Source organism: Pristiophorus japonicus, chromosome 15, assembly GCF_044704955.1.
Source record: "Pristiophorus japonicus isolate sPriJap1 chromosome 15, sPriJap1.hap1, whole genome shotgun sequence".
NCBI lineage: Eukaryota > Metazoa > Chordata > Chondrichthyes > Pristiophoridae > Pristiophorus > Pristiophorus japonicus.
Window position 1 is genome coordinate 11961793 of NC_091991.1, and position 25556 is coordinate 11987348.

The following is a 25556-nucleotide window of genomic DNA, read 5'->3' on the forward strand; positions in this document are numbered from 1 at the left end:
CTCAGTCCTAAATAGCCGACCCCTTATCCTGAGACTGTGACCCCTGGTTCTAGGTCGCAGTCTGTAGAACTTTGGGTAAAAGTATCTGTTCATCAGTGATGTCAATGTGAATATCGAACCTGAGGAGAGAGTGGACGGGAGTGGGAAATAAATGGTTAATTATACATATACAGGTTTTACTTTCCTCTCTCTCTCTCTCTCTCTCTCTCTCTCTCTCTCTCTCTGTCTCAGCATCCTCATTAAAGTCTGCATGCTGTTGAGAAACCGAGCGCAGGAGATCCGAGACGTGGCCCGCAGTACGCTGACCAAAATAATCGAGACTTTGGGTCCAGCATACCTTCTGTACCTTCTCAAGGAGATGCAGTCGGCTTTAACCAAGGGCTATCAGGTAACGTGTGTCGAGTTGCTGAAGTGTTGCATTAATATTAGAAGTGCAGTTACATTGAACGTACAGCACAGAAATAGGCCAATCGGCCCAACTGTCTGTGCTGGTGTTTATGCTCCACACGAGCCTCCTCCCACCCCTCTTCATCTCACCATATCAGCATATCCTTCTATTCCTTTTTCCCTCCTGTGTTTATCTAGCTTCCCACTAAATGCATCTGTGCCATTTGTCACAACCACTCCCTGTGGTAGTTCTATTTGTAAGAATAAACTATTCAAATATTGTTGGAAACCCAGGTTGTTTGGTGTTTTCTGAATTTTGGCAGCAGATTTTTTTAAACTCTTACACAGGATGTGGGTGTCGCTGGCAAGGCCGGCACATATTGCCCATCCCTAACTGCCCCTGAGAAGGTGGTGGTGAGCCGCCGCCTTGCACCGCTGCAGTCCGTGTGGTGAAGGTGCTCCCGCCGTGCTGTTGGGGATGAAGTTCCAGGATTTTGACCCAGCGACGATGAAGGAACGGCCGATGTATTCCCAAGTCGGGATGGTGTGTGCGACGTGGAGGGGAACTTGTAGGTGGTGGTGTTCCCATGCGCCTGCTGCCCTTGTCCTTCTAGATGGTGGAGGTTGCAGGATTGAGAGGTGCTGTCAAAGTACGGTGTGAGTGGATTCCTCACCGGTAGTGCACTTTGCTTTGTATCACCAGCTCACAGCGAGGATATTTTATATTTGAAGTGTAATATTATCGATTGATTTTTACTGGAAAGGCATTGAGAGTTGATATTATTCGAACTCTGTCACTCACAGGTTGATCTGATTGACAGAGAATGTCGGGGCTGCTTGACAAAGCTCCGCTCCCGGCACACAACCTCGCTAGGGGAGATCGCAGCTATACTGCTGTGATCCTGTGTCAGGTGGTTTGCTTGCTGCTAGGGAGGGCTCCAGCTCAGGAATGATGCAGGGTAAAACTACGCCAGTATTTGAAGAGTAAAACAGAGATAAAATAAAGAATGTTTTTAACCTTTAGTTACCCTTTTAGTAGATTTCTAATCCCATAAGGATGACATTCCTGTAGTCCATTGTAGCTTAAAAGAGTCAGAATCATAGTTTGGTTACAGCACGGTAGGAGACCATTCGGCCCGTCGAGCCCGTGCCGGCTCTCTGCAAGAGCACCTCAGCCAGTCCCACTCCCCTGCCCTTTCCCCATAGCCCTGCAAATGTCTTTCCTTCAGGTAATTACCCAGCTCCCTTTTGAAAGCCGTGATTGAGTCTGCCTCCACCACCCTTTCAGGCAGCGCTTTCCTCCCGCTGCATAAGAAAAGTTTTTTCTCATGTCACCTTTGGATCTTCTGCCAATCAATTTAAATCTGTGTCCTCTGGTTCTCGACCCTTCCGCCAATGGGAACAGTTTCTCTCTCTCTACCCTGTTCAGCCCCCTCATGATTTTGAACACCTCTATCAGCGTTAAACTTCATCTGCCACATGTCCGCCCATTCCACCAGCCTGTCTATGTCCTCTTGAACTCTATCACTATCCTCCTCACCGTTCACTATACTTACTATGAATGAATATGAAATAGGTTTTGCTGATTATTATTGAGGGCCTCACATTGGAACTCCTAATGTAATTTTCTGTTACCTCGACTGTGCAGATTTAATACATTCAGTTCCCAGACTGCGTGTGGTAGTTTCTGTTCACTTTGTGACACCGCTTTTCCGTGTTGCTAGGTTCATGTTTTGACCTACACCGTCTACATGCTGTTAAAGAGTCTGGCGTCGAAACTCAACAGCGGAGATTTGGACCCCTGTATGGACATCCTAATTGCGGTAAGAGTTTAGTCACTGAAGTTATTATACTACATTCAGTGTATGCTTTGGAGGCAGTTCAGAGAAGATTCACTAGGTTGATTCTGGGGATGAGGGGGTTGACTTATGAGGAAAGGTTGAGTAGGTTGGGCCTCTACTCATTGGAATTCAGAAGAATGAGAGGTGATCTTATCGAAACGTATAAGATTATGAGGGGACTTGACAAGGTGGATGCAGAGAGGATGTTTCCACTGATGGGGGAGACTAGAACCTAGAGGGCATAATCTTAGAATGAGGGCTCGCCCATTTAAAACAGAGAAATTTCTTCTCCCAGAGGGTTGTAAATCTGTGGAGTTCACTGCCTCAGGGAGCTGTGGAAGTTGGGTCATTGAATAAATTTAAGAAAGAAATAGACAGTTTCTTAACCGATGAGGGAATAAGAGATTATGGGGAGCAGGCAGGGAAGTGGACCCGAGTCCATGATCGGATCAGCCATGATCTTATTGAATGGCGGAGCAGGCTCGAGGGGCCGTATGGCCTACTCCTGCTCCTATTTCTTATCTTATGTTCTTATAAGGTGAGGAAGAAAGAACTTGTATTTCTATAGCACCTTTCACAATCTTTGGGAGGTGCGGGGGTCCACAGCGCAGCCAGTGTTGGATTATCATCGGCAGTCATCATCATGATCATCATCATAGGCAGTCCCTCGAAATCGAGGAAGACTTGCTTCCACTCTAAAAGTGAGTTATCAGGTGACTGCAGTTCAATACAGGAATTACAGTCTCTGTCACAGGTGGGACAGACAGTGGTTGAGGGAAAGAGTGGGTGGGGAGTCTGGTTTGCCGCACGCTCCTTCGCTGCCTGCGCTTGATTTCTGCATGTTCTCGGCGACGAGACTCGAGGTGCTCAGCGCCCTCCCGGATGCACTTCCTCCACTTAAGGCGGTCTTTGGCCAGGGATTCCCAGGTGTTGGTGGGGATGTTGCATTTTATCAAGGAGGCTTTGAGGGTGTCCTTGAAACGTTTCCTCTGCCCACCTGTGGCTCACTTGCCGTGTAGGAGTTCCGAGAAGAGCGCCTGCTTTGGGAGCCTCGTGTCGGGCATGCGAACAACGTGGCCCGCCCGGCGGAGTGTGGTCAGTGCTTCGATGCTGGGGAGCAGTGAATGACTGACCGCAACTTCAGGATTTCTGCGTTTAGATGCGCTTGGGTTACATCCTGAAGTTGTGGTCAGTTTCAAAGGGGCAAAGACAGAGAATGCTGTTCGTTTGCCGTTATTACCCACTGCAAATTCCGGGCCATGATGAATTCTGCATCCAATACTGTTTCTGGTAGCGTTAGTGGTGTTATTAAATCATTGTGCTGAAATTAAGAAATGTTATAATCAGCATAGAATAATTCTCTCTGTCTAGATTTTTAACCAGGAGCTGTTTGGTGAAATTGCTGAAGAGAAAGAAGTGAAGGGGATCATAAGCAAAGTGATGGAAGCGAGGAGGAGCAAAAGCTACGACTCCTATGAGATTCTGGCTCAGTTTGTGGGAAAGGCACAAGTTACGAAGCTGATCCTTCCACTGAAAGAGGTAAAGTCAGTGCAGAAGTTGGCAAATAATTACCCGCTTTCCCTTCTCGTAACATCATCCATCTGTGCTGGGCTAGCTGTGTCAATCACTGGTGCATTTGCATTAGTCAATCAACATCTTTCGTAGTTTCTCATTCGCCTCATTTGTACAGATTGAACGTGTATAATCGGATCATACAATGCAACATTGCTACTTTTTACTGAACGCTAGTTGGGTTTCTGTGGCACTGCCCACGGCAGTGAAACATAGAAACATATAAAATAGGTGCAGGAGTAGGCAATTCGGCCCTTCGAGCCTGCACCACCATTCAATATGATCATGGCTGATCATGCAACTTCAGTACCCCATTCCTGCTTTCTCTCCATACCCCTTGATCCCTTTAGCCGTAAGGGCCACATCTAATTCCCTTTTGAATATATCTAACGAACTGGCTTCAACAGTTTTCTGTGGTAGAGAATTCCACAGGTTCACAATTGGTTGAATACAAGTCGTTTTAATGTTCAACATGATGATGGAGTTGGGAGAGAAACTGGTTCCACAGAACCATCTGTTGGTCAGTGCCTGCAATGACACTGTTACAGTTGACATAGCAAAATTGAATAGGGAACAGTTTTCACGCTTATTAAGGGGAACTGATGGGATAGATACAGAGAAACTATTTCTGCTAGTTGGGGAGTCTCGGACTAGGGGACATAACCTAAATATTCGAGCCAGATCTTTCAAGAGTGAAGTTAGGAAACACTTCTGTATGTAAAGGGTGGTAGAAGTTTGGAACTCTCTTCCGCAAACAACAATTGATGCTAGATCAATTGTTAAATTTAAATCTGATATGGATAGATTTCTGTTGCCCAAAGGTATTAAGGCATATGGGGCAAAGGCGAGTAATGGAGTTTGATCACAGATCAGCCATGATCTCATTGAATGGCGGAACAGGCTCGAGGGGCTAAATGGCCTCCTTTTCCTATTGACATGGTAATTAATGGTGGTAAACGTTGGAGTGTGACCAAATGATTAGATAATTCAAATATTTTGGTGAAACCGATTCAGTTACGAGGAGTAGCCTATATAGTACATTCTTCTTCCTTGGTGCAGTGTTTCATTGACACCGAGCCAGAAATAGGAGATATTGGGACCAAAAGCTTGGTCAAAGAGGTAGAGTCTTAAAGGAGGAAAGAGAGGCGGAGAGGTTTCGGGAAAGAATTCCAAAGGTTAGGGCCCAGGCAGTTGAAGGCACGATGGCAATGGGCTGAGGGGGTAATTCTTAGTCTCCCTATCATCATCATCATACCATCACCATCATATGTAACAGCAGTAATGACACTTCAAAAATACTTCATTGGCTATGAACTGCTTTGGGATGTCTTAAGTACATGAGAAGAGCTATATAGAGGCAACTTCTGTCTATGTTCAAATCCCTCCATGGCCTCGCCACTCCCTATCTCTGAAACCTCCTCCGACCCTACAACCCTCCGAGATCTCTGCGCTCCTCCAATTCTGGCCTCTTGTTCAATCCTCGCTTCCTTCACCCCATTGCTATTGTGCCTTCAGCTGCCTGGGCCCTAACCTTTGGAATTCTTTCCCTAAACCTCTCCGCCTCTCTTTCCTCCTTTAAGACTCTACCTCTTTGACCAAGCTTTTGGCCCCAATATCTCCTATTTTTGGCTCGGTGTCAATATTTTTTTGATTACGTACCGGAGAAGCACCTTGAGTCATTTTACTTCATTAAAGCTGTTATATAAATGCAGTGTGGTTGGTGCAGTGTGAGAGATATTTTTTACATTTTCAGATATTGGAGAACACAACCGTTCTCAAGCAAGCTCGCAAAGTCCACGAAACATTTCGGCGAATCGTGTCTGGCCTGTTGCTGAATAAGGAAATGACGGCCGACTGCATCCTGTTACTGAGCCATGGCCTGGTGACGGAGAGCTTACCATTGCTGGCACAGAGGACCAAGTGAGCAGCTCTTCATTTACACGGCTATTTGAGAGAGTAGAGCAGTTTAAAATAATATTGATTGAGATTACGTAATGCTGATCAGGTGAGTATTCCCTGTGGGTTACGAGCAATCCAGAACTAATCCCACTGTTCCTGTATCTCCCTCTGCTTCCAACCCAGAGACACGAGTTCAAATCCCACCACGGCAGCTGGGGAATTTAAATTCAGTTAATTAAATAAAAAGCTAGTATCAGTAATGGTGACCATGAAACTGCCGGATTGTCGTAAAAACCCATCTGTTTCACTAATGTCCTTTAGGGAAGGAAATCTGCCGCCCTTACCCGACCTGGCCTATATGTGACTCGAGACCCACAGCATTGTGGTCGACTCTTAACAGCCCTCTGAAATGGCTGAGCAAGCCATTACACCTTCATCATGGTGGGATTTGAACTTGAGTCTCTGGATTTAAAACACAGGAAGCTACAGGAACAGTGAGAGTAGTTCTGGATTGCTCGTAACCCACAGGGAATTCTAACCTGATCACCACACGGACTGCAGCTGTTCAAGAAGCAGCTCACCTTGAGGGTGATTAGGGACGGGCAATAAATGCTGGCCTTGCCAGCGACGCCCACGTCCCTTGAATGAACAAAAAAAATATTAATCCAGTTAACGCGAGATGCGATGGTCTTTTCCCCAGCCGCTCCATGCTTTGTAAAGCCATCTCTCCAAATCTGTAGCCCTGTATCTTTGAAGAAATATTTGTTTGAAATCTTTGCACTTGATGTTCTGAAATAGTGAATATTTTGCCCCCGAGTATTTTGTTACCTTTTCGATATCAGCGCATAAAACTTCCTGCCTTGAATTGAAGAGGTCTCGAACTTCTCGTTCTAGAAACACACAGCTGATTCCCGCCTGTTCATAGAATCATAGAAAGTTACAGCACAGAAGGAGGCCATTTGGCCCATCGTGGCCGACAAAGAGCTATCCAGCCTAATCCCATTTTCCAGCTCTTGGTCCGTAGCCCTGCAGGTTACGGCACTAACATGCATATCCAAGTACCTTTTAAATATGGTGAGGGTTTCCGTCTCAACAACCCTTTCAGGCAGTGAGTTCCAGACCCCCACCACCCTCTGGGTGAAAAAAGTTCTCCTCAACTTCCCTCTAATCCTCCTACTAATTACTTTAAATCTATGCCCCCTGGTTGTTGACCCCTCTGCTAAGGGAAATAGGTCCTTCCCATCCACTCAACTAGGCCCCTCATAATTTTATACACCTCAATAAGGTCTCCCCTCAGCCTCCTCTGTTCCAAATAAAACAACCTCAACCAATCTTTCCTCATAGCTAAAATTCTCCAGTCCAGGCAATATCTTTGTAAATCTCCTCTGTACCCTCTCTGGTGCAATCCCATCTTTCCTGTAATGTGATCAGAATTGCACGCAGTACTCTAGCTCTGACTGAACAGTACTTGCTCTGATGAGGCACATGGAGTTCTCCAATTGCGATTGCTAGCAAGAGGTAACGGCTCACTGATTAACCTCACACCTGCATTTCTGTGTATTTCGAGAATCGATATTGTGACTCCCGAATGCTTTCAGTTAAATGTTGTTGATAAGAGTGCTGAGAATGTGCTGATGCATTTAAGGGGAAGCTAGTTAAACACATGAGGGAGAAAGAAATATACTGGTAGGGTTAGATGTAGAGATGTATGAGGAGGCCCGTGTGGAGCATAAACACCGGCATGGAACCGTTGGGTTGCATGCACTGCTCCTGTGCTGTAAAACTCTGTCATTCTTTACAATGTTTTGGCTTAATGTCACTTTAAAGGGGTAAACGCAAGAAGGCTGACCAATCACGCAGCAGTCTGAAGCCCCAGAGCTGCCTCTTACTGGCCCCCACACCGACACGCCAGGGAGAGAAAGCTGCCGTCAGCACCAAGACCAACAGACACATCCTGGTCGATATCGGGCTTCGGGTAAGTGACCGCAGTTTCTGCTCATTCAGCGATTGGACCATTTCCAAGTGGAATTTCAGAAGTTTGTTTAAAGGAATGTTCGTTCAGAATGGCCTGTGATTAACCTAAAAGCCCCTTTTTTTTAAGTTGCTCTTTCATTGTGGGTGACATTGGCAAAGCCGCACTTACTGCCCTTCACAACTCGCCCTGATGAGGTGGCAGTGGACCTTCTCAAGCTATTACAGTCCTTGTAGCGATGTTCCCACGGTGGTGTGAGGCAGGGAATTCCAGGATATTGACCCAACAGCGGCAAAGGAACGGGACTTGCGTCAAAGTCAGTATAGTGTGTGACTGGGAGGTGGTGATGTTCTTACTACTACTGTTCGAGGATGTTGGGCTGGGAGCTGGAGGTCTTAGAACATAAGAAATAGGAGTAGACCATTCGGCCCCTCTAGCCTGCTCTGCCATTCAATGAGATTGTGGCTGATCTTCTACCTCAACTCCACTTCCCTGCACTATCCCCATACCCCTTGATTCCCTTAATATCCAAAAATCTATTCCATAGAAACATAGAAAATAGGTGCAGGAGCAGGCCATTCGGCCCTTCGAGCCTGCACCACCATTCAATATGATCATGGCTGATCATGAAACTGCAGTACCCCATTCCTGCTTTCTCTCCATACCCCTTGATCCCTTTAGCCGTAAGGCCCACATCTAACTCCCTTTTGAATATATCTAACAAATTGGCCTCAACAACTTTCTGTGGTAGAGAATTCCACAGGTTCACAATTCTCTGAGTGAAGAGGTTTGATCTCTGTCTTGAATATGCTCAACAACTGAGCTTCCACAGCCCTCTGGGGTAGAGAATTCCAAAGATTCACCACCCTCTGAAGAAATTTCTCCTCATCTCAGTCCTAAATGGATGACCCCTTATTCTGAGACTGTGACCCCTGTTTTTGGACTCCCCAGCCAGGGGAAACATCCTCCCTGCATCTACCCTGTCAGTCCCTGTAAGAATCTTGTATGTTTCAATGAGATCACCTAAACTCTAGAGAATATAGGCCTAGACTACTCAATCTCTCCTCATAGGACCCCCATCCCAGGAATCAGTGTGGTGAACCTTCGTTGCAAGGTTTCCGGGGCTAAAAGGCTTAAATTACGAGGACAGGTTGCATAGTCTAGCCTTGTATTTCCTTGAATATAAAAGATTAAAGGTTGATCTAATCGAGGTGTTTAATGATTAAGCGAGTTGATAGGGTAGATAGAGAGAAACTATTTCCTCAGGTGGGTGGGGGGGGGTGGGGGGAGTCCAGAACAAGGGGGGCAGAACTCTCAAATCAGAGCTGGGTCATTCAGGATAATATCAGGAAACACTTCTTCACACAAAGGGCAGTGGAAATCTGAAACTCTCTTTCACCCGCCCCCCCCCCCCCCAAAAAAAATGTGAATGCTGTGGGTCAATTGAAAATGTCAATACTGAGATGGATCGATATTTCAAACAAACTGAAATCCTGTCGGAGAGAAGATTAGTGCTTCTTCAAGCTGGCCATTCCTGGAAATGTGGCAGTAAATTAAAAACTGAACACTAATACAGTGGATGCTAGAAATCTGAAGTAAAAACAGAAAACCATTCTGATGAAGCACCATTGACCTGAAACATTAACTCTGTTTCTCTCGCTACAGATGCTGTCTGCCCTGCTGAGTATTTCTAATACTCTCTGTTCTTTCTTCAGATTTCCAGCATCCACAGTATTTGTTTTTGATAGATATTTGTTGGGCTCAGGTATTAAGGGATAGGAAAGCAAGGTGGGTAAATGGAGTTGAGGTAGAGATCAGCTATGGTCTACTTGAATGACGGAACCGGCCCGAGGGGCTGAATGGCCTCCACCTGTTCCAAAGGGGTTGTTGACTTAATCTTAGCAAGTTGCTGCAGCGCTTCCTGTGGATAGCGCACCTTGCAGCGGCAGTGCACCCGTGGTGGTTATTGAGCTCATTGGCAGCGGTGACAATCCAGTGGACCAGTCTGTGCTGGATAGAGTTGTGAATCTTGGGCGGTATTGTGGCAAGTTGTCCAATTGTAAATCAATAAATCTGGCAAGTTATGGTCTGGCACCAGAAAAACCGACCATGAAATCTGCCGGTTTGTTGTAAAAAAAAAACCCAACTGCATCACTGATGTCCGTCAGAGAAGAGAAACCTTACCCTGTCTGGGCCTACACGTGACTCCAGTCCCACGCCCAACGTGGTTGTCAAGAGATGCTCTGCATTCTCAAGCCACTTTGTTGCCTGGCAGGTTTTTCTTCATGTTTTGGGGTGGAAAGATATAAGTGCATGATTTTATTCATGTGGAACAGCTGTCCACAAGTGTTCTTTCATCTTGTTCTAGTTGCTGCACATGAGCCTGAAGGGATCGAAGGTGAATTCTTCAGAAGAGCACATTTTGGCAATGATTGACCCGTTTGTGCAGGTGCTGATAGACTGCCTTCAGTCCATGCATGTAAAGGTGAGCACCGTTCACCGCTGTACACTTTGACTATTGTACGCTAACTGGTTTATCTGTGTCGTATTGCTCACAAAGATAATGATACAATCCTAATTATTTGGATTTTCTGTTTTGTTTTTAATACTTGCATTGAATTTCAGGATTGCAATCTAATATTGCTTTCGGTTGGTTTAAAATAATTTCCTCTGTGTAAAATTACATGTATCTATTCTATAGAGAAGATGTTTCCACTTGTGGGCAAGTCCAAAATGAGGGGCCATAAATATCAGACAGTCACTAATAAATTCAGTAGGGAATTCAGGAGAAACTTCTTTACCCAGAGAGCGGTGAGAATGTGGAAATCGCTCCCACAGGGAGTGGTTGAGGCAAATAGCAGAGACACATTTAAAGGGGAAGCTAGATAAACACATGAGGGAAAAAGGAATAGAAGGATGTGCTGATAGGATGAGATGAAGAGGGGTTGGGAGTGTCGTGTGGAGCATGAACACCGGCGTAGACCTATTGGGCTGAAAGGCCTGTTTCTGTGCTGTAAATACACTGTAATTCTATCTAACAACCCCAGTGTGTTTTTATTTTTTACTGTTGTTACTGATTTGTCAAGAAAGTACATGAATTTATGAAGCATTGCACATTTAGGTGTGCTTTCATACATAGATTTCTTGATTAAGTAACTATTCCCAATCCAATCAAAACACCCAGTGTGGGTTGTGGGGTTGTTTAGTCTTGGTTTCTGGGGTTAGTTAAACCTAGGGACATGGGGAGGCCATTCAGACACTTCTGAGAGTTGTGGTCCAGGGTCGTGTTCATTGCATCAAACCCCTTGTAAGATTACACGCTTTGTATATGCTTTGTGTCAGTCGTGCCTCAGTGGGTAGCACTGTCACCTCTGAGTCAAAAGGTTGTGAGTTCAAGTCCCATTCCAGAGACTTGGGCGCAAAAATCTAGGCTGATACTCCCAATGCAGTGCTGAGGGAGCACCGCACTGTCGGAGGGGCAGTGCTGAGGGAGCGCCGCACTGTCGGAGGGACAGTACTGAGGGAGTGCCGCACTGTCGGAGGGGCAGTACTGAGGGAGTGCTGCACTGTCGGAGGTGCAGTACTGAGGGAGTGCTGCACTGTCGGAGGTGCAGTACTAAGGGAGTGCCGCACTGTCGGAGGGGCAGTAGTGAGGGAGTGCTGCACTGTCGGAGGGGCAGTAGTGAGGGAGTGCTGCACTGTCGGAGGGGCAGTACTGAGGGAGCGCTGCACTGTCGGAGGGGCAGTACTGAGGGAGTGCTGCACTGTCGGAGGGGTAGTACTGAGGGAGTGCTGCACTGTTGGAGGGGCAGTACTGAGGGAGCACTGCACTTTCGGAGGGGCAGTACTGAGGGAGTGCTGCACTGTTGGAGGGACAGTACTGAGGGAGCGTTGCATTGTCAGAGGTGCCGTCTGTCGGACGAGATGTTAAACCAAGGCCCCCTCTCAGGTGGACGTTAAAGATCCCGCGACACTATTTCGAAGAAGAGCAGGCGATATTTATCCCTCAACCAACATCATTAAAAACAGATTAGCTGGTCATTATCCCCATTGCTGTTTGTGGCACCTTGCTGTGCACAAATTGGCACTATATCAAAACAAGTACTTCTTTCTTTCGACAGCAGAGATGCTCCTGTATTCGAAAGAAACCTACACATATCGTCAAAGTGTATCACAGTCAAAAATTACTTATAAAGAAAATTTTTGCTGGTTTGATGTCTCCTTTTTGAAATAAAACTTCTGCCATTGTAGCATTGTGGGCAGGGTAAAAATAGTTCAGTGAGTAAGATTGCAGAAGTGAAGTTGTCATTTTTGTTCGTGTATCCAATGCGTTGGGTGTGGTGTTGCACAAACTTGGATCTGTTGAGTATTTCTGAATAAACATTAATTGCTGAGGTATCATTGCTTTGTGTCTGCAGGTATCCTCCCTATCTCTGTAACCTCCTACAGCCCTCTGAGATCTCTGTGCTCCTTTAATTCTGCCCTCTTGAGCATCCCCGATTTCCATTGCTGCACCATTGCCAGCCATGCCTTCAGCTGCCAAGGCCCTAAGCTCTGGAATTCTCTTCCCCAAACCTCCCCGCGTCTCTACCTCTCTCTCTCCTCCTTAAAATTTACCTCTTTGACCAAGCTGTTGGTTACCTGTGCTGATATCTCCTTCTGTGGCTCGGTGTCAAACAATGTTTTTATTGATATTGCGCTTGTTAAGCCCCTGGGATGTTTTGCGACATTAAATGCGATATATAAATGTAAGTTGTTTGGTGTTGCAGGTGATCACAACAGCCTTGCAGTGCCTCACCTGGGTGCTGAAATTCCCACTGAACTCCACAGAGACCCTGGCCGATCAGCTCACCAAACAGCTCTTTGTTTTACTGAAGGATTACGCCAAGGCTGGAGCAGGGAGGGGAGAGAACTTTCACCTGGTCGTTAACTGTTTCAAGGTAGGTTTTAAAACCAGGGGCCCACAGACTGAGGATTGTCACTCACAGAGTGAAGGAGGAAGTTAGAAGAGATGTTTCCGCACAGAGGGTTAATGGAACGGGGACTGTTTTACCACAAGGGGCTCTTGAAGCAGACATCACTTATTGACATCACTGAAGAAATAAATTATTTAAGAATTTTAAAAGGATACGGAAAAAGGCAGGGAAGTGGGGTGAAAGTCGGCAGCTCCTGTTGAGGAGTTAGCCCTGGGATTGACACAATGGGCCGAATGGCCTCCTCCTGTGTTGTAATTTCTATGAATACGGTGCTGCTGCGTACAGTGGGAGCGTTGGTGCTAATCGAAGATCAGCCATGATCTTATTGTATGGCGGAGCAGGCTCCGAGGGGCCGCATGGCGGAGCAGGCTCGAGGGGCCGCATGGCGGAGCAGGGTCGGGGGGGCCGCATGGCGGAGCAGGCTCGAGGGGCCGCATGGCGGAGCAGGCTCGAGGGGCCGCATGGCGGAGCAGGCTCGAGGGGCCGCATGGCGGAGCAGGCTCGAGGGCTCCTATTTCTTATGTTCTTGTGACGTGATTTGCAGAGGTTGATTGAAGCTGCCCAAAGTCTCCCATTGGCTGTTCCCGGCTTCAGTCAACCGATACCTTTTAATGTGAGCTTAGGTCAACCCCTGCTGCAATGTCCTGGATCTATTTGTGTCTGTGCGGTCCTGTTTATGGTTCTGCTGATGTCACAAAGTGAGATGTTGATTGGATGCAGCCATAAAAACAATCATTCTGTTAAAAGGTCGGTTAGTATTGAACTGCGCGAAATAGGCTGCGCGATTAATATGTCATAACAGCGTCTTTGTAATTGCGTCTGTAGTGATAAATGGTTCCCCGATATAGGTGGTGCCCGTGATCATAGAATCATAGAAATTACGGCACAGTAGGAGGCCATTCGGCCCATCGTGTCCGTGCCAGTCGAAAAAGAGCTATCCAGTCTAATCCCACCCTCCCTGTAGGTTACAGCAAGCATCTTTTAAATGTGGTGAGGGCTTCTGCCTCTACCACCCTTTCAGGCAGTGAGTTCCAAACTCCCACCACCTCTAGGTGAAAAAAATGTTTCCTCATCGCCCTTCTAATTCTTCTACCAACAACTTTAAATCTATCCCCCCTGATTATTGGCCCCTCTGCTAAAGGAAATAGGTCCTTCCTGTCCACTTTATCTAGATCCCTCATAATTTTATACACCTCAATTAAATCCCCCCTTGGCCTCCTCTGTTCCAAGGAAAACAACTCCAGTCTATCCACCCTTTCCTCATAGCTGAAGTTTTCCAGTCCTGGCAACTTCCTCGTAAATCTCCTCTGTACTTTTTCTAGTGCAATCACATCCTGTCATGTGGTGACCAGAGCTGCACGCTGTACTCCAGCTGTGGCCTAACCAGTGTTGTATACAGTTCTAGCATAACCTCCCTGCTCTTGTATTCTATGCCTTGGCTAATAAAGAAAAGCATTCTGTATGCCTTTTTATAACTATCTTATCAACCTGTCCTGCTACCTTTTAAGGATCTGTGGACATATACTCCAAGGTCCCTCTGTTTCTCCACACCTCTCAGTGCCCTACCATTTAATGTGTATTCCCTTACCTTGTTAGCCCTCCCCAAATGCATTACCTCACACTTTTCCAGAATGAATTCCATTTGCCACTTTTCTGCCCAACTAACCAGTTCTTCGATATCTTCCTGAGGTCCAGAGCTTTCCTCCTCACTGTCAATCACATGGTCAATTTTTGTATCAGCTGCACATTTCTTTATCATACCCCCTAGACTTAAGTCTAACTCATTAATATATACTACAAAAAGTAAGGGATCGAGTACTGAGCCCTGCTGAACCACACTGGAAACAGCCTTCCAGTCACAAAAACATCCCATCAACCCTTTGCTTCCTGCCACTGAGCCAATTTTGGATCCAATTTGCCACTCTCCCTTGGATCCCGTGGGCTTTTACATTTTTGATTAACCTGAGATGAGGGAGGACGGTGTTAGCCCTGGGGGCTGTTTTAATATTTGTTTTTTTAATCACTCCACAGTCGATAACCATTCTCGTGAGAAACATGACAGGACACACACTGACTGATAAACAGTTGCAGGTCCTGTTGGGATACGCTGAGGAAGATATTTATGACTCAACGCGTCAGGCAACAGCATTTGGACTTTTGAAGGTGAATGAAGTTTACATCAACTTGCCTTTATACGATGCCTTTAACATAGTAAAATGCCCCAAGGCGCTTCACGGGAGGGTTATCAGACAATATTTGACACCAAGCCTCATAAGTAGATATTAGGTGACCAAAAGCTTGTTCAAAGAGGTCAGTTTTAAGGAGCGTCTTAAAGGAGGGAGAAAGAGAGGCGAAGAGGTTTAGGGAGGGAATTCCGGAGCTTAGGGCCTAGCTATGCCAGAATTGGAGGAGCGCAGAGATCTTGTAGGGGTGGAGGAGGTTACAGAGATAGGGATGGGTGAGGCCATGGAGGGATTTGAAATCAAGAATGAGAATTTTGAAATCGAGGCATTGCCGGAACGGGAGCCAATGTAGGTCAGCGAGCAGGGAGGGTGATGGGGAAGAAAACTTGGTGGGAGTCAGGATGCACTTCGTAATTGACCATTTAAAAGCTGCAGTGTTCGGGTATCAATTTTTTAAAAGTAAAACTTAACTCCTTGACTTTTTTTTACACGTGCATAAGTTAAAGGGTGCAAGGTCGAAGACATGTATTTGCCGCTTGAAGGAACATAAAGTTTAACAATCCAGATTCCTTGGGACAGGGAGTATTGTTGATTTTTGGGTGCCACATTACAGGAACGATATAAAATGCAATGGGACTAGCTGCAACGTGATTTCACTAGGGATGAGGGGGTTACAGGTGGGATGAGAGGCTTGAGACGTTCGGGCCTTTTCCCAATGGAGCGGTGATGGTTATGGGGATGCAAGTCTTCGCGATTAGGAAGGTTTATGGAAGGTGATTAGTGACTGACTGGTCAGTGTTTTTACCCGTCAGTCAGGCGCCACAAACGTTAAGACAGTAACAAAGGGAAAGTGGGAGTTGAAAACGATTCACACGGAGGGTGGTTAGAATGTGGAATCCTCAGCTACTGTTGAAGCAGAGTGAATAAACTCTCAAAGTGGAATCTGATAGTTGTTTGAGAAAGGAATGTTAAAGAAAGACTTTTTATATAGTGCCTTTCCTGCGCTCCGGATGTCCCATGGAGCCTTATAGAATCACAGAAGTACAGCACAGGAGGAGGCCATTCGGCCCATCATGCCTGTGCTGGCTCTGTGAAAGAGCAATCCAATTAGTCCCACTCCCTCCTGCTCTTTCCCCATAACCCTGTAATTTTTTTTACCCTTAAAGTATTTATCCAATTCTTTTGAAAGTTACTTTTGAATCTGCTTCCAATGCCCTTTCAGGCAGCGCCTTCCAGATCACAACTTGCTGTGTAAAAACAAAATGTTCTGGTTCTTTCGCCAAGCGCCTTAAATCGATGTCCCACGATTACTGACCCTTATTTACTCTATCAAAAGCCGCCTCTGGTTCACACACACAAACCAATATTCACAATCTATCTGTATCCATCTCACGATGTGGATGCTAAAATCTTGCTGTTGGGATTGATCCACTGCGGAGCTGAAGTGCTCCCAACCCTCGGCCCACAACAAACCAACCGATGACAAAGACAAGTACAACGAAGGCTCGGTCACCAGGACCCACAGGCAGCGGCTTGACAACTAATGCCCCCACCCCCAACCCTCCACAAAATTCCTTCCTTCGCTTCAGTCTCCCCCTCCACCTGCTCCTTCACCCTCCTTTGCCCTCGCCCAGATCCTCCCCCCCGCTCCTTCTCCCCCCCGCTCCTTCTCCCCCCCGCTCCTTCTCCCCCCCGCTCCTTCTCCCCCCCGCTCCTTCTCCCCCCGCTCCTTCTCCCCCCCGCTCCTTCTCCCCCCCGCTCCTTCTCCCCCCCGCTCCTTCTCCCCCCCGCTCCTTCTCCCCCCCGCTCCTTCTCCCCCCCGCTCCTTCTCCCCCCGCTCCTTCTCCCCCCCGCTCCTTCTCCCCCCGCTCCTTCTCCCCCCCGCTCCTTCTCCCCCCCCGCTCCTTCGCCCCCTCCCCCCCCCCGCTCCTTCGCCCCCTCCCCCCCCCCCGCTCCTTCGCCCCCTCCCCCCCCCCCCGCTCCTTCGCCCCCTCCCCCCCCGCTCCTTCGCCCCCTCCCCCCCCGCTCCTTCGCCCCCTCCCCCCCCCGCTCCTTCGCCCCCTCCCCCCCCGCTCCTTCGCCCCCTCCACACCCGCTCCTTTGCCCCCTCCCCCCCCACTCCTTCGCCCCCTCCCCCCCCCACTCCTTTGCCCACCCCCACACCCGCTCCTTCGCCCCCTCCCCCCCCACTCCTTCGCCCCCTCCCCCCCCCACTCCTTTGCCCACCCCCACTCTTTCATCCACCCACCTCACTCCCTCGCTATAAACCTTCAGAATAATTGCGTACTATTTATCTTTGCAGGCAATTTTGTCGCGAAAGCTCCTTGTTCCGGAGATGGACGATGTGATGCAAAAAGTGGCCAAGCTTGCTGTTACTGGACAGAGTGAGCAAGTTCGGGTGCAGTGTCGGCAGGTCAGTGTTGGACCAAGCATCACAAGCTTCAGAGTTCTCTGTCGTTTAGTTGAAGCAGACAGTGTTTGGTGTAGATCCCTATGAATATTTTGTGCATGTGTTCAGGGCCAAACGCACTGTGCTTGTAATTCTGCAGATACTAAGTACTTTTGTAATGTGGTGGAATTCAGTATCCGTGCACATAGGAATTGCCGGATAAAAAAAGACCAAGGTCCATTTAGTTCACCTTCTCCCACCCTGGTAATCCCATAATACAACGATAATGGAGTTGTTGACCAATCAAGTGATCAATCTTTATCAATAAGTCTACAACAGACCCAGACATGAGGTGAGGAAAACCCCCAGTGGGGGAGAGCTTTGTGAACCACAGATCCAACATCCCCTGTTCCCCCCGCCCCCCCCGAGCTCGATACACTCACCACATGGCATAGCTCACATTACTCAGATACTGTGCCCCAAAATGTTTTTTTCTGACGGAATCTATCTTAATTTGCATTGTGATGAATCAACACAAATTGTTTCCACCGTCTCCCTAGTGAGCTAGTTAACTTCACCAGAGGTCAGTAGCTAATCATTAGGAGATGATATCTGGGGAATGAGGTAACTATTTCATTTTCAGCATGCCCTGTGTCCCGATTCTCACTATGCGCTCCCGGTGAGCTGAGGGCAGTAGCTTGCCTTCACCGTCTCCAAGACCCGTTGTGACTATTTCATCTTTGTTTCCTTCCTTGTGTGTGTTAGGTTTATGTGAAGTTCATTCTGGATTATCCCCTGGGGAACAAGTTGAAGGCTCACCTTGAGTTCATTGTGGCACAGCTGTCGTAAGTTTTGCTTCAACCTGTGGCTGTTCTTTGCTGATATTTTTTTAATAAATGATGCAGTCCGTTGGAGAGGCACCACGTGGGTGAGGTCCCAATCTTGGCTGCATCGGAACTGTCAGCCACGCCTCAGTGGCTCGCACTCTCACCTCTAGGTCAGCAGGTTGTGGGTTTTAAGTCCCACTCCAGGGACTTGAGCACAAAAATCTAGGCTGTCACTCCAGTGCAGTACTGAGGGAGCGGAACACTGCACACTCTGAGGTGCTGTCTTTTGGATGCAACGTTAAACCGAGGCTCTGTCTGCCCTCTTGGGTGGATGGAAAAAAAAACCTGGCACTATTTCCAGGAGTAGCAGCAGGTTTGCCCAGACAATATTTATCTCTCAACACCATCAAAACCGATTAATATTTTTTATCTCATTGATGTTTGTGGGAGCTTACTATGCGCAAATTGGCTGCCTCGTTTCCCTACATTACAACAGCGAGTACACATCAAAAATACTTCATTGGCTGTGAAGCGTTTTGGGACGTCCTGATGTTGTGAAAGGCGCTGTAGAAATACAAGTTCTTTTCATGGGGGAGAGGCATCAGTCAGCGATTGCACACCTTACATGGGGGAGCAATGCTACTGCGCGTTTCCTGCTGATGGACTCTGTGCAGTGGTCTGGAGGTCCCGTGCAGGTCACTCACTGGCTTTTAAACGGAAAACCGTGCATGCGAGAAAATTTGAATGGATCGCGCAGCCAGTTAAAGGGGCCACACACCCAGAGAAAAATTTAGAGGGAACATTGATAGCCACACGTGGAGACTGGCTCGAAGAAAATCCGGGAATAAAGATTTAAGGAAAAGCCACCTTGGGTGGAAAAATAACAAGCAAATGGAAACTGTATTAACTTCTAAACAAGATGTTTGATTTTCTCCTGTGTTTAGTTATGAACATGAAATCGGAAGAGAATCGGCATTGGAAATGCTGGCTTATATCTTCCAGTCCTTTCCTCGGGTATGTTCACGTGTATTTCAGTAGCCTATTGCTGCAGTACAAACATCTGGCTTACCGTCTGGACTTTGAACAAAGAGGGACTTGCACAGATACTAGCTGCACTTGTAAATACCAGAAATATTGGCAGCAGCTCGAGAGCTGTGTTATTATAATCCAGTAATCATTGACATTGCTTCTATTCAAAAGAACCCCTGTGAAAAGTAATATGTGATTGCACTCGAGAGGGTACAGAGGAGATCTACGAGGAAGTTGCCTGGACTGGAGAATTGTAGCTATGAGGAAAGATTGGATAGGCTGGGGTTGTTTTCTTTGGAACAGAGGAGGCTGAGAGGGGACCTGTTTGAGGTGTATAAAATTATGAGGGGCCTAGATAGAGTGGCTAGAAAGGACCTATTTCCCTTCGCAGAGGAGTCAATAATCAGGGGGCATAAATTCAAAGTAATTGATAGAAGGATTAGAGGGGAGTTAAGGAGAACTTTTTTCACCCAGAGGGTGGTGGTGGGGTCTGGAACTCACTGCCTGAAAGGGTGGTCGAGGCAGAAACCCTAATCACATTTTAAAACGTACTGGGATACAGACTTGAAGTGCCGTAAACTACAGGGCTACGGATCAAGAGCTGGAAAGTGGGATTAGGCTGGATAGCTCTGCAGACAAGGTGGGGCAAATGGCATCCTTCTGTGCTGTAAATTTCTATGATTCCATATATATTAAAAATTACTGCGTCTAGCACACATGTATCACGCTTCATATGTCACATTCCATTACAGATGTAAAACTATTTTGTTTTTAAAAAGGCAGGCGTTTCATCCGGGGCTCTGGAGCCTGAAGTTTACAAGTGATTGTTACTGAATTCTAATTATAGCCACGGTCATCTGGATACCACGGGAATAAGTACGCGATCAGCGTACTTAAACAGACATTCTTCTGTTAAATCTCCCCTCGACCGTCTCTGCTCCAAGGAGAACAACCCCAGCTTCTCTAGTCAAATCTGAAGCTATTTTTCTCTGAGTATAATATAGAGAAATAACTCAGGCGCACGGTGTTAGTGAATTCGCTCTGTGCCTTTACCTGTCAGCCTGTCTCTGCTGCAGCTTACTGACTGCCACCCGTGGCTTTCTCTGTTTATCGTGTCCCTGTCACAAGGTGGCAGATGAAGTGGTTCACTTGGTTTCGAGTGCGATTTATTATTAGGAGGATATCGAGATTAAACCAACAGATTAATCGTAAAACAAAAATAAAATTAGCGGATGGTGGGACTCTGAAATATACAACAGAAAATGCTGGAAATACTCAGCAGATCGGGCATAATCTGTGGAGAGAGAAACAGAGTAAATGTTTCCGATCGATGGCCTTTTATCAGAATGGTAGCATAGTGGTTATGTTACTGGACCAGTAATCCAGAGGCCTGGACTAATAATCTGGAGACCCAAGTTCAAATCCCACCACGGCAGCTGGGGAATTTAAATTCAGTTAATTAAATAAATCTGGAATAAAAAGCTAATCTCAGTGATGGTGACCATGAAACTACCGGATTGTAGTAAAAACCCATCTGGTTCACTAATAGAAACATAGAAAATAGGTGCAGGAGCAGGACATTCGAGCCTGCACCATCATTCAATATGATCACGGCTGATAATGCAACTTCATTCAGTACCCCACTCCTGCCTTCTCCCTGTACCTCCTGGTCCCTTTAGCTGTAAGGGCCATATCTAACTCCCTTTTGAATATATCCAACGAACTGGACTCAACAACTTTCTGTGGTAGAGAATTCCACAGGTTCACAATTCTCTGGGTGAAAAAGTTTCTCCTCATCTCAGTCCAGGATGGCATACCCCTTATCCTTAGACTGTGACCCCTGGTTCTGCACTTCCCCAACATCGGGAACGTTGTTCCTGCATCTAACCTGTCCAATCCCCTCAGAATTTTATATGCCTCTATGAGATCCCCTCTCATTCTTCTAAATTCCAGTGAATATAAGCCTAGTCGATCCAGTCTTTCTTCATATGTCAGTCCTGTCATCCCGGGAATCAGTCTGGTGAACCTTCGCTGCACTCCCTCAATAGCAAGAATGTCCTTCCTCAGATTAGGAGACCAAAATTGAACACAATGCTCAAGGTGTCCTTTAGAGAAGGAAACTTGCCGCCCTTACCCGCTCTGGGCCTCCAGACCCACAGCTATGTGGTTGACTCTTAACTGCCCTCTGAAATGGCCCAGCGAGACACTCAGTTGTAACAAACCGCTGCCCGCTGCGACGAAGTCAGCACTGTGGGAGCACCTTCACCACACGGACTGCAGCGGTTCAAGAAGGCGGCTCACCACCACCTTCTCAAGGGCAGTTAGGGATGGGCAATAAATGCTGGCCTTGCCAGCGATGTCCACATCCCAGGAAATGAATAAATAATTAAAAAAAAGAAACTGGATATAGTTAGAGATTTAAGTTTATAAGCAAGTAGAGTGCAGTGGGGTGGGGTGGTGGGGGGGGGGGCGGTGCAGGGAAAACAAAAGGGAAAGGTCTGTGTTAAGGTGGAGAGCAGGAGTGGAGAAGAGCAAAACTAAGGGCCATAAATATCCGATAGTCACTCATAAATCCAATAGGCAAATTCAGGAGAAACCTCTTTACCCAGAGAATATGGAACTTGCTACCACAGGGAGTGGTTAAGGTGAATGGCATAGATGCATTTAAGGGGAAGCTGGATAAACACACAAGGGAGAAAGGAATAGAAGGATATGTTGATGGGGTGAGATGAAGAGTGGGTGGGAGGAGGCTTGTGTGGAGCATAAACACCGGCACGGACCAGTTTGAATCATAGAATGGTTACAGCACAGAAGGAGACCATTCGGCCCATCTAGCCCGTGCTGGCTCTCTGCAAGAGCACTTTAGCTAGTCCCACTCCCCCCGCCCTTTCCCCGTACCCCTGTTGGGCCAAATGACCTGTTTCTGTGCTGTAATCTCTACGCTATATTATGTAAGCCTTCATTAAATCTCCCCTTGACCTTCTCTGCTCTGATGACAACGCTCCCAGCTTCTCTAGTCAAAACTGAAATGACTGCTCTCTGAGCACCGCTCCGCAATTATAAAGCATGCAGCGTATTTCTGAACGCCTTTGTTTTGACCCCGGCAGGATCTGCTTCACCAGTACTACGCCCTTTTCTTCGTTCCTGTGGCTCTGATGATTGTCAACGACGATTCTCCAAAGTGCAAGAAGATGGCGGCTCTGGCGGACCAATCACTATTGAGCAAAGTTGATGAGCGGCACAAGGACCTGATCTTTGCTTTGATCTTGACGTGGTTTGAAAGTGAAAAGGTAGGACCTTGCACCTGAAACTGTTTGGAAAGTGTTTGTGACGTTTTGAGTGTCTCTCCACACGTGACCAGAGAGGGTGGGGGGGCAGAGACATTTAAAAGGGGATTAGAAATAAATAAAAGAAATTGTATTTCTATAGTGCCTTTCACAGCCTCAGGACCGCCCTCCCCCCCCCGAAGCGCTTTACAGCCAATGAGGTACCTTTTCAAAAGTGTAGTCAGTGCTGTAATGCAACAAACACGGCAGTAAATTTGTGCACAGGAAGCTCCCATAAACAGTGATGAGATAATGATCAGACAAGGATTTAAAAAGGAAGGAAATGAGATCAAACAGCTACTGTAATTTCTATAGCTCTATGTACTTGATAATATAATTTGCATTTATATAGCGTCTTTAATATAGAAAGTCATCCCAAGGCACATCACAGAAACGTAATCAGACAAAAATGGGCGCCGTGCCAAAGAGGGAGCTACTGGGACAGGTGATCAAAAGCTTAATCAAGGAGGTGGGTTTTAAAGAGAGTCTTAAAGGGGGATGGAGCGGCGGAGAGGTTTAGGGAGGGAATTCCAGAGCCTAGGGCCCATGCAGCTGAAGGCATGGCCGCCAATGGTGGGGTGATTAAAATCAGGGATGCACAAGTGGCCAGAATTGGAGGAATGCGGAGATCTCGGAGGGTTGTTGGGGCAGGAGGAGGCTACAGAGATGGAGATGGGTCTGTGGTGGGGGGGGTTCCACGGAAAAATTTGAACACGAGGATGAGAATTTGAAATATCATAAAGCAATGATGTTTAATCTTGATGAAAGCTGCCAATGGTGTACTGTTACAGATCTCCCACCGTCGATTGGCCGTCCACACCTGTGGTCTTTTTGTTGAAGCAGAAGGAATCGCCTTTGAGCGACGCATTGCGACTATTCTTCCGATCCTCGAAGCAGAAATTAATCCCGAAAGGTTCCAAAATGTAAGTGCTGCGGGCAGAAGTATCGCACTGTGCACTCTGACTCGTTGTTGCACCTTGGGGTTTCTTTAAAGAGCTGGGCGAGCGTCTGTTCACACCATGAATTTGCTTTCTGCGTAAATGCGAGATTACGAACAATAACGGACAGGTAAAGACCACCTGGTCCATCGAGCGTGACCCACACAATTGCGATACCTTGTGTATCACAACATATACACTCCACAAGGGTGTAGGGATTGCAGGGCTCTGTTTCATGAACTAGTGCTGCTGGTACAGAGTAATAGGAGACCGCGTTGGAAATTTAGGTATAAAGGCCAGTGTGTGCCTCTATTAACGGAAATGGGAATGCTAATCTGTCTCACTCATGTCTTTCTCTACGCCTGACCCCACTACATCTTACCATGAATCAGTGAAGTTATGCTAAACATTTAGAACACACTGGTTAGGGTTCAGCTGGAGTATTGTGTCCAATTCTGGGCACTGCACTTTCTGAAGGATGTCAAGGCCTTGGAGAGGGTGCAGAGGAGATTTACTAGCATGGTTCCAGGGACGAGGGATTTCAGTTATGTGTTGAGACTGAAGAAGCTGGGGTTGTTCTCCTCGGAGCAGAGAAGGCGAAGGGACGATTTAATCGAGGTGTTTGAAATTATAAAGGGCTTTGATAGAGTAGATAGGAAGAAAGTGTTTCTGTTGGCAGGAGGGTCGGAAACCAGAGGACACCAAGTTAAGATAATTAGCAAAAGGACCAGAGGCGAGATGAGAATGTTTTACGCAGCGAGTTGTTGTGATCGGGAACGCGCTGCCTGAAAGGGCGGTGTGGCAGTAGATTCAATAGTAACTTTCAAAAGGGAATTGAAGAGGAAAAATTTTCAAGACCATGAAGAAAGAGCAGGGGGGAATGGAACTAATTGGATCGCTCTTTCACAGAGCCGGCACAGGCACGATGGGCCGAATGGCCACCTCCTGTGCTGTAAGATTCTATGATTAGAAAGTTCACATCTCTCACCTTGGTCACACAAAAAACAAGGCAGTTGTGGATCCATTCCCGGCCTGTGGTAGAGTACCGCAGCTTTCTTGTAATTTGTTGTCTGTTTCCGCTTTTTGCTCAGATCGAGGAGGAAGCGGAAGAGAAGGCCACAGACCGTCTGCTCTTCAGCCTCCTGACGTTGATGATGAAACTGGTGAAGGAATGCAACCTTATCCAGCTGCTCAAACCAGGCGCCCTCCTCACCACCATCTGGGGTAGGTCAGGTCCCGTGCTGTCAGCGGTGTACCGGGAATCGCTCACAGGTAGCCGCGGGTGGGGGGGAGCTTGAAGCAGGGGATTCCGTCAGCTGTGTACCGGGAATCGCTCACAGGTAGCTGCGGGTGGGGGGGAGCTTGAAGCAGGGAATTCCGTCAGCTGTGTACCGGGCGTCGCTCATAGGCAGCCGTGGTGGGGGTATGAGAGCTTGGAGCAGGGGGTAATGTTCAGCTGTTTAAGACGGGAGCTGAGTCACCTACTCTGTCCCTTTAGGACCACGGATGAAATGGGACACAAAAACGCATCTAACGGACCGAGTGCGTCAACGTGTGAATGTTTTTTTAAAAAAAAAAGATAAAATGTAACCCTAGATTTATTTCTATTGTCTGGAGATAAAAGTTTGTTTCTGATCCTTTCATTCGCAAAGACATACGGATTAGGAGCAGGAGTAGGCCATACGGCCCTTCGAGCTTGCTCCGCCATTCAGTAAGATCATGGCTGATCTTCAACCCCAACTCCACTTCCCCGCCCGATCCCCATATCCCTTAATTTCCCTAGAGTGCTAAAAATCTATCGATCTCAGTCTTGAATATATTCAACGACTGAGCGTGCACAGCCCTCTGGAGTAGAGAATTCCAAAGATTCACAACCCTCTGAGTTTAAAAAAAAAATTCTCCTCATCTCCGTACTAAATGGCCGACCCCTTATCCTGAGACTGACACCTAGTCTCCAGCCAGGGGGAAACAACCTCTCAGCATCTACCCTGTCAATCCCCCTCAGAATCTTATACATTTCAGTGAGATCACCTCACAATTTTCTAAACACCAGAGGGTGCAAAATAAATTTAAAAGGATGATACCAGAAATGCAAGGGTATACCTATCAGAAATGGATGAACAAGCTAGGTCTTTCTTTTCTCTTGAAAAGAGAAGGCTGAGGGGCAACATAATAGAGGTCTTTAAAATTATGAAATGTTTTGATAGAGTGTTTGCA

At 47.0% G+C, this 25556-nt stretch overlaps 1 protein-coding gene across 1 annotated transcript in view; it reads left to right on the forward strand.

Moving 5' to 3' along the window:
• The window catches only part of utp20 (UTP20 small subunit processome component), a 153969-nt gene that overhangs the window by 113580 nt on the left and 14833 nt on the right, over window positions 1-25556 (forward strand). The window contains exons 43-56 of the mRNA XM_070900152.1: window positions 232-388; window positions 2112-2210; window positions 3600-3767; window positions 5554-5720; window positions 7527-7674; window positions 10040-10156; window positions 12441-12611; window positions 14679-14810; window positions 17133-17243; window positions 17985-18064; window positions 18991-19060; window positions 22183-22365; window positions 23193-23324; window positions 24431-24563. Of these exons, the coding sequence (XP_070756253.1) occupies window positions 232-388; window positions 2112-2210; window positions 3600-3767; window positions 5554-5720; window positions 7527-7674; window positions 10040-10156; window positions 12441-12611; window positions 14679-14810; window positions 17133-17243; window positions 17985-18064; window positions 18991-19060; window positions 22183-22365; window positions 23193-23324; window positions 24431-24563 (1868 nt within the window). The remainder of the gene's footprint in view (window positions 1-231; window positions 389-2111; window positions 2211-3599; window positions 3768-5553; window positions 5721-7526; window positions 7675-10039; window positions 10157-12440; window positions 12612-14678; window positions 14811-17132; window positions 17244-17984; window positions 18065-18990; window positions 19061-22182; window positions 22366-23192; window positions 23325-24430; window positions 24564-25556) is intronic.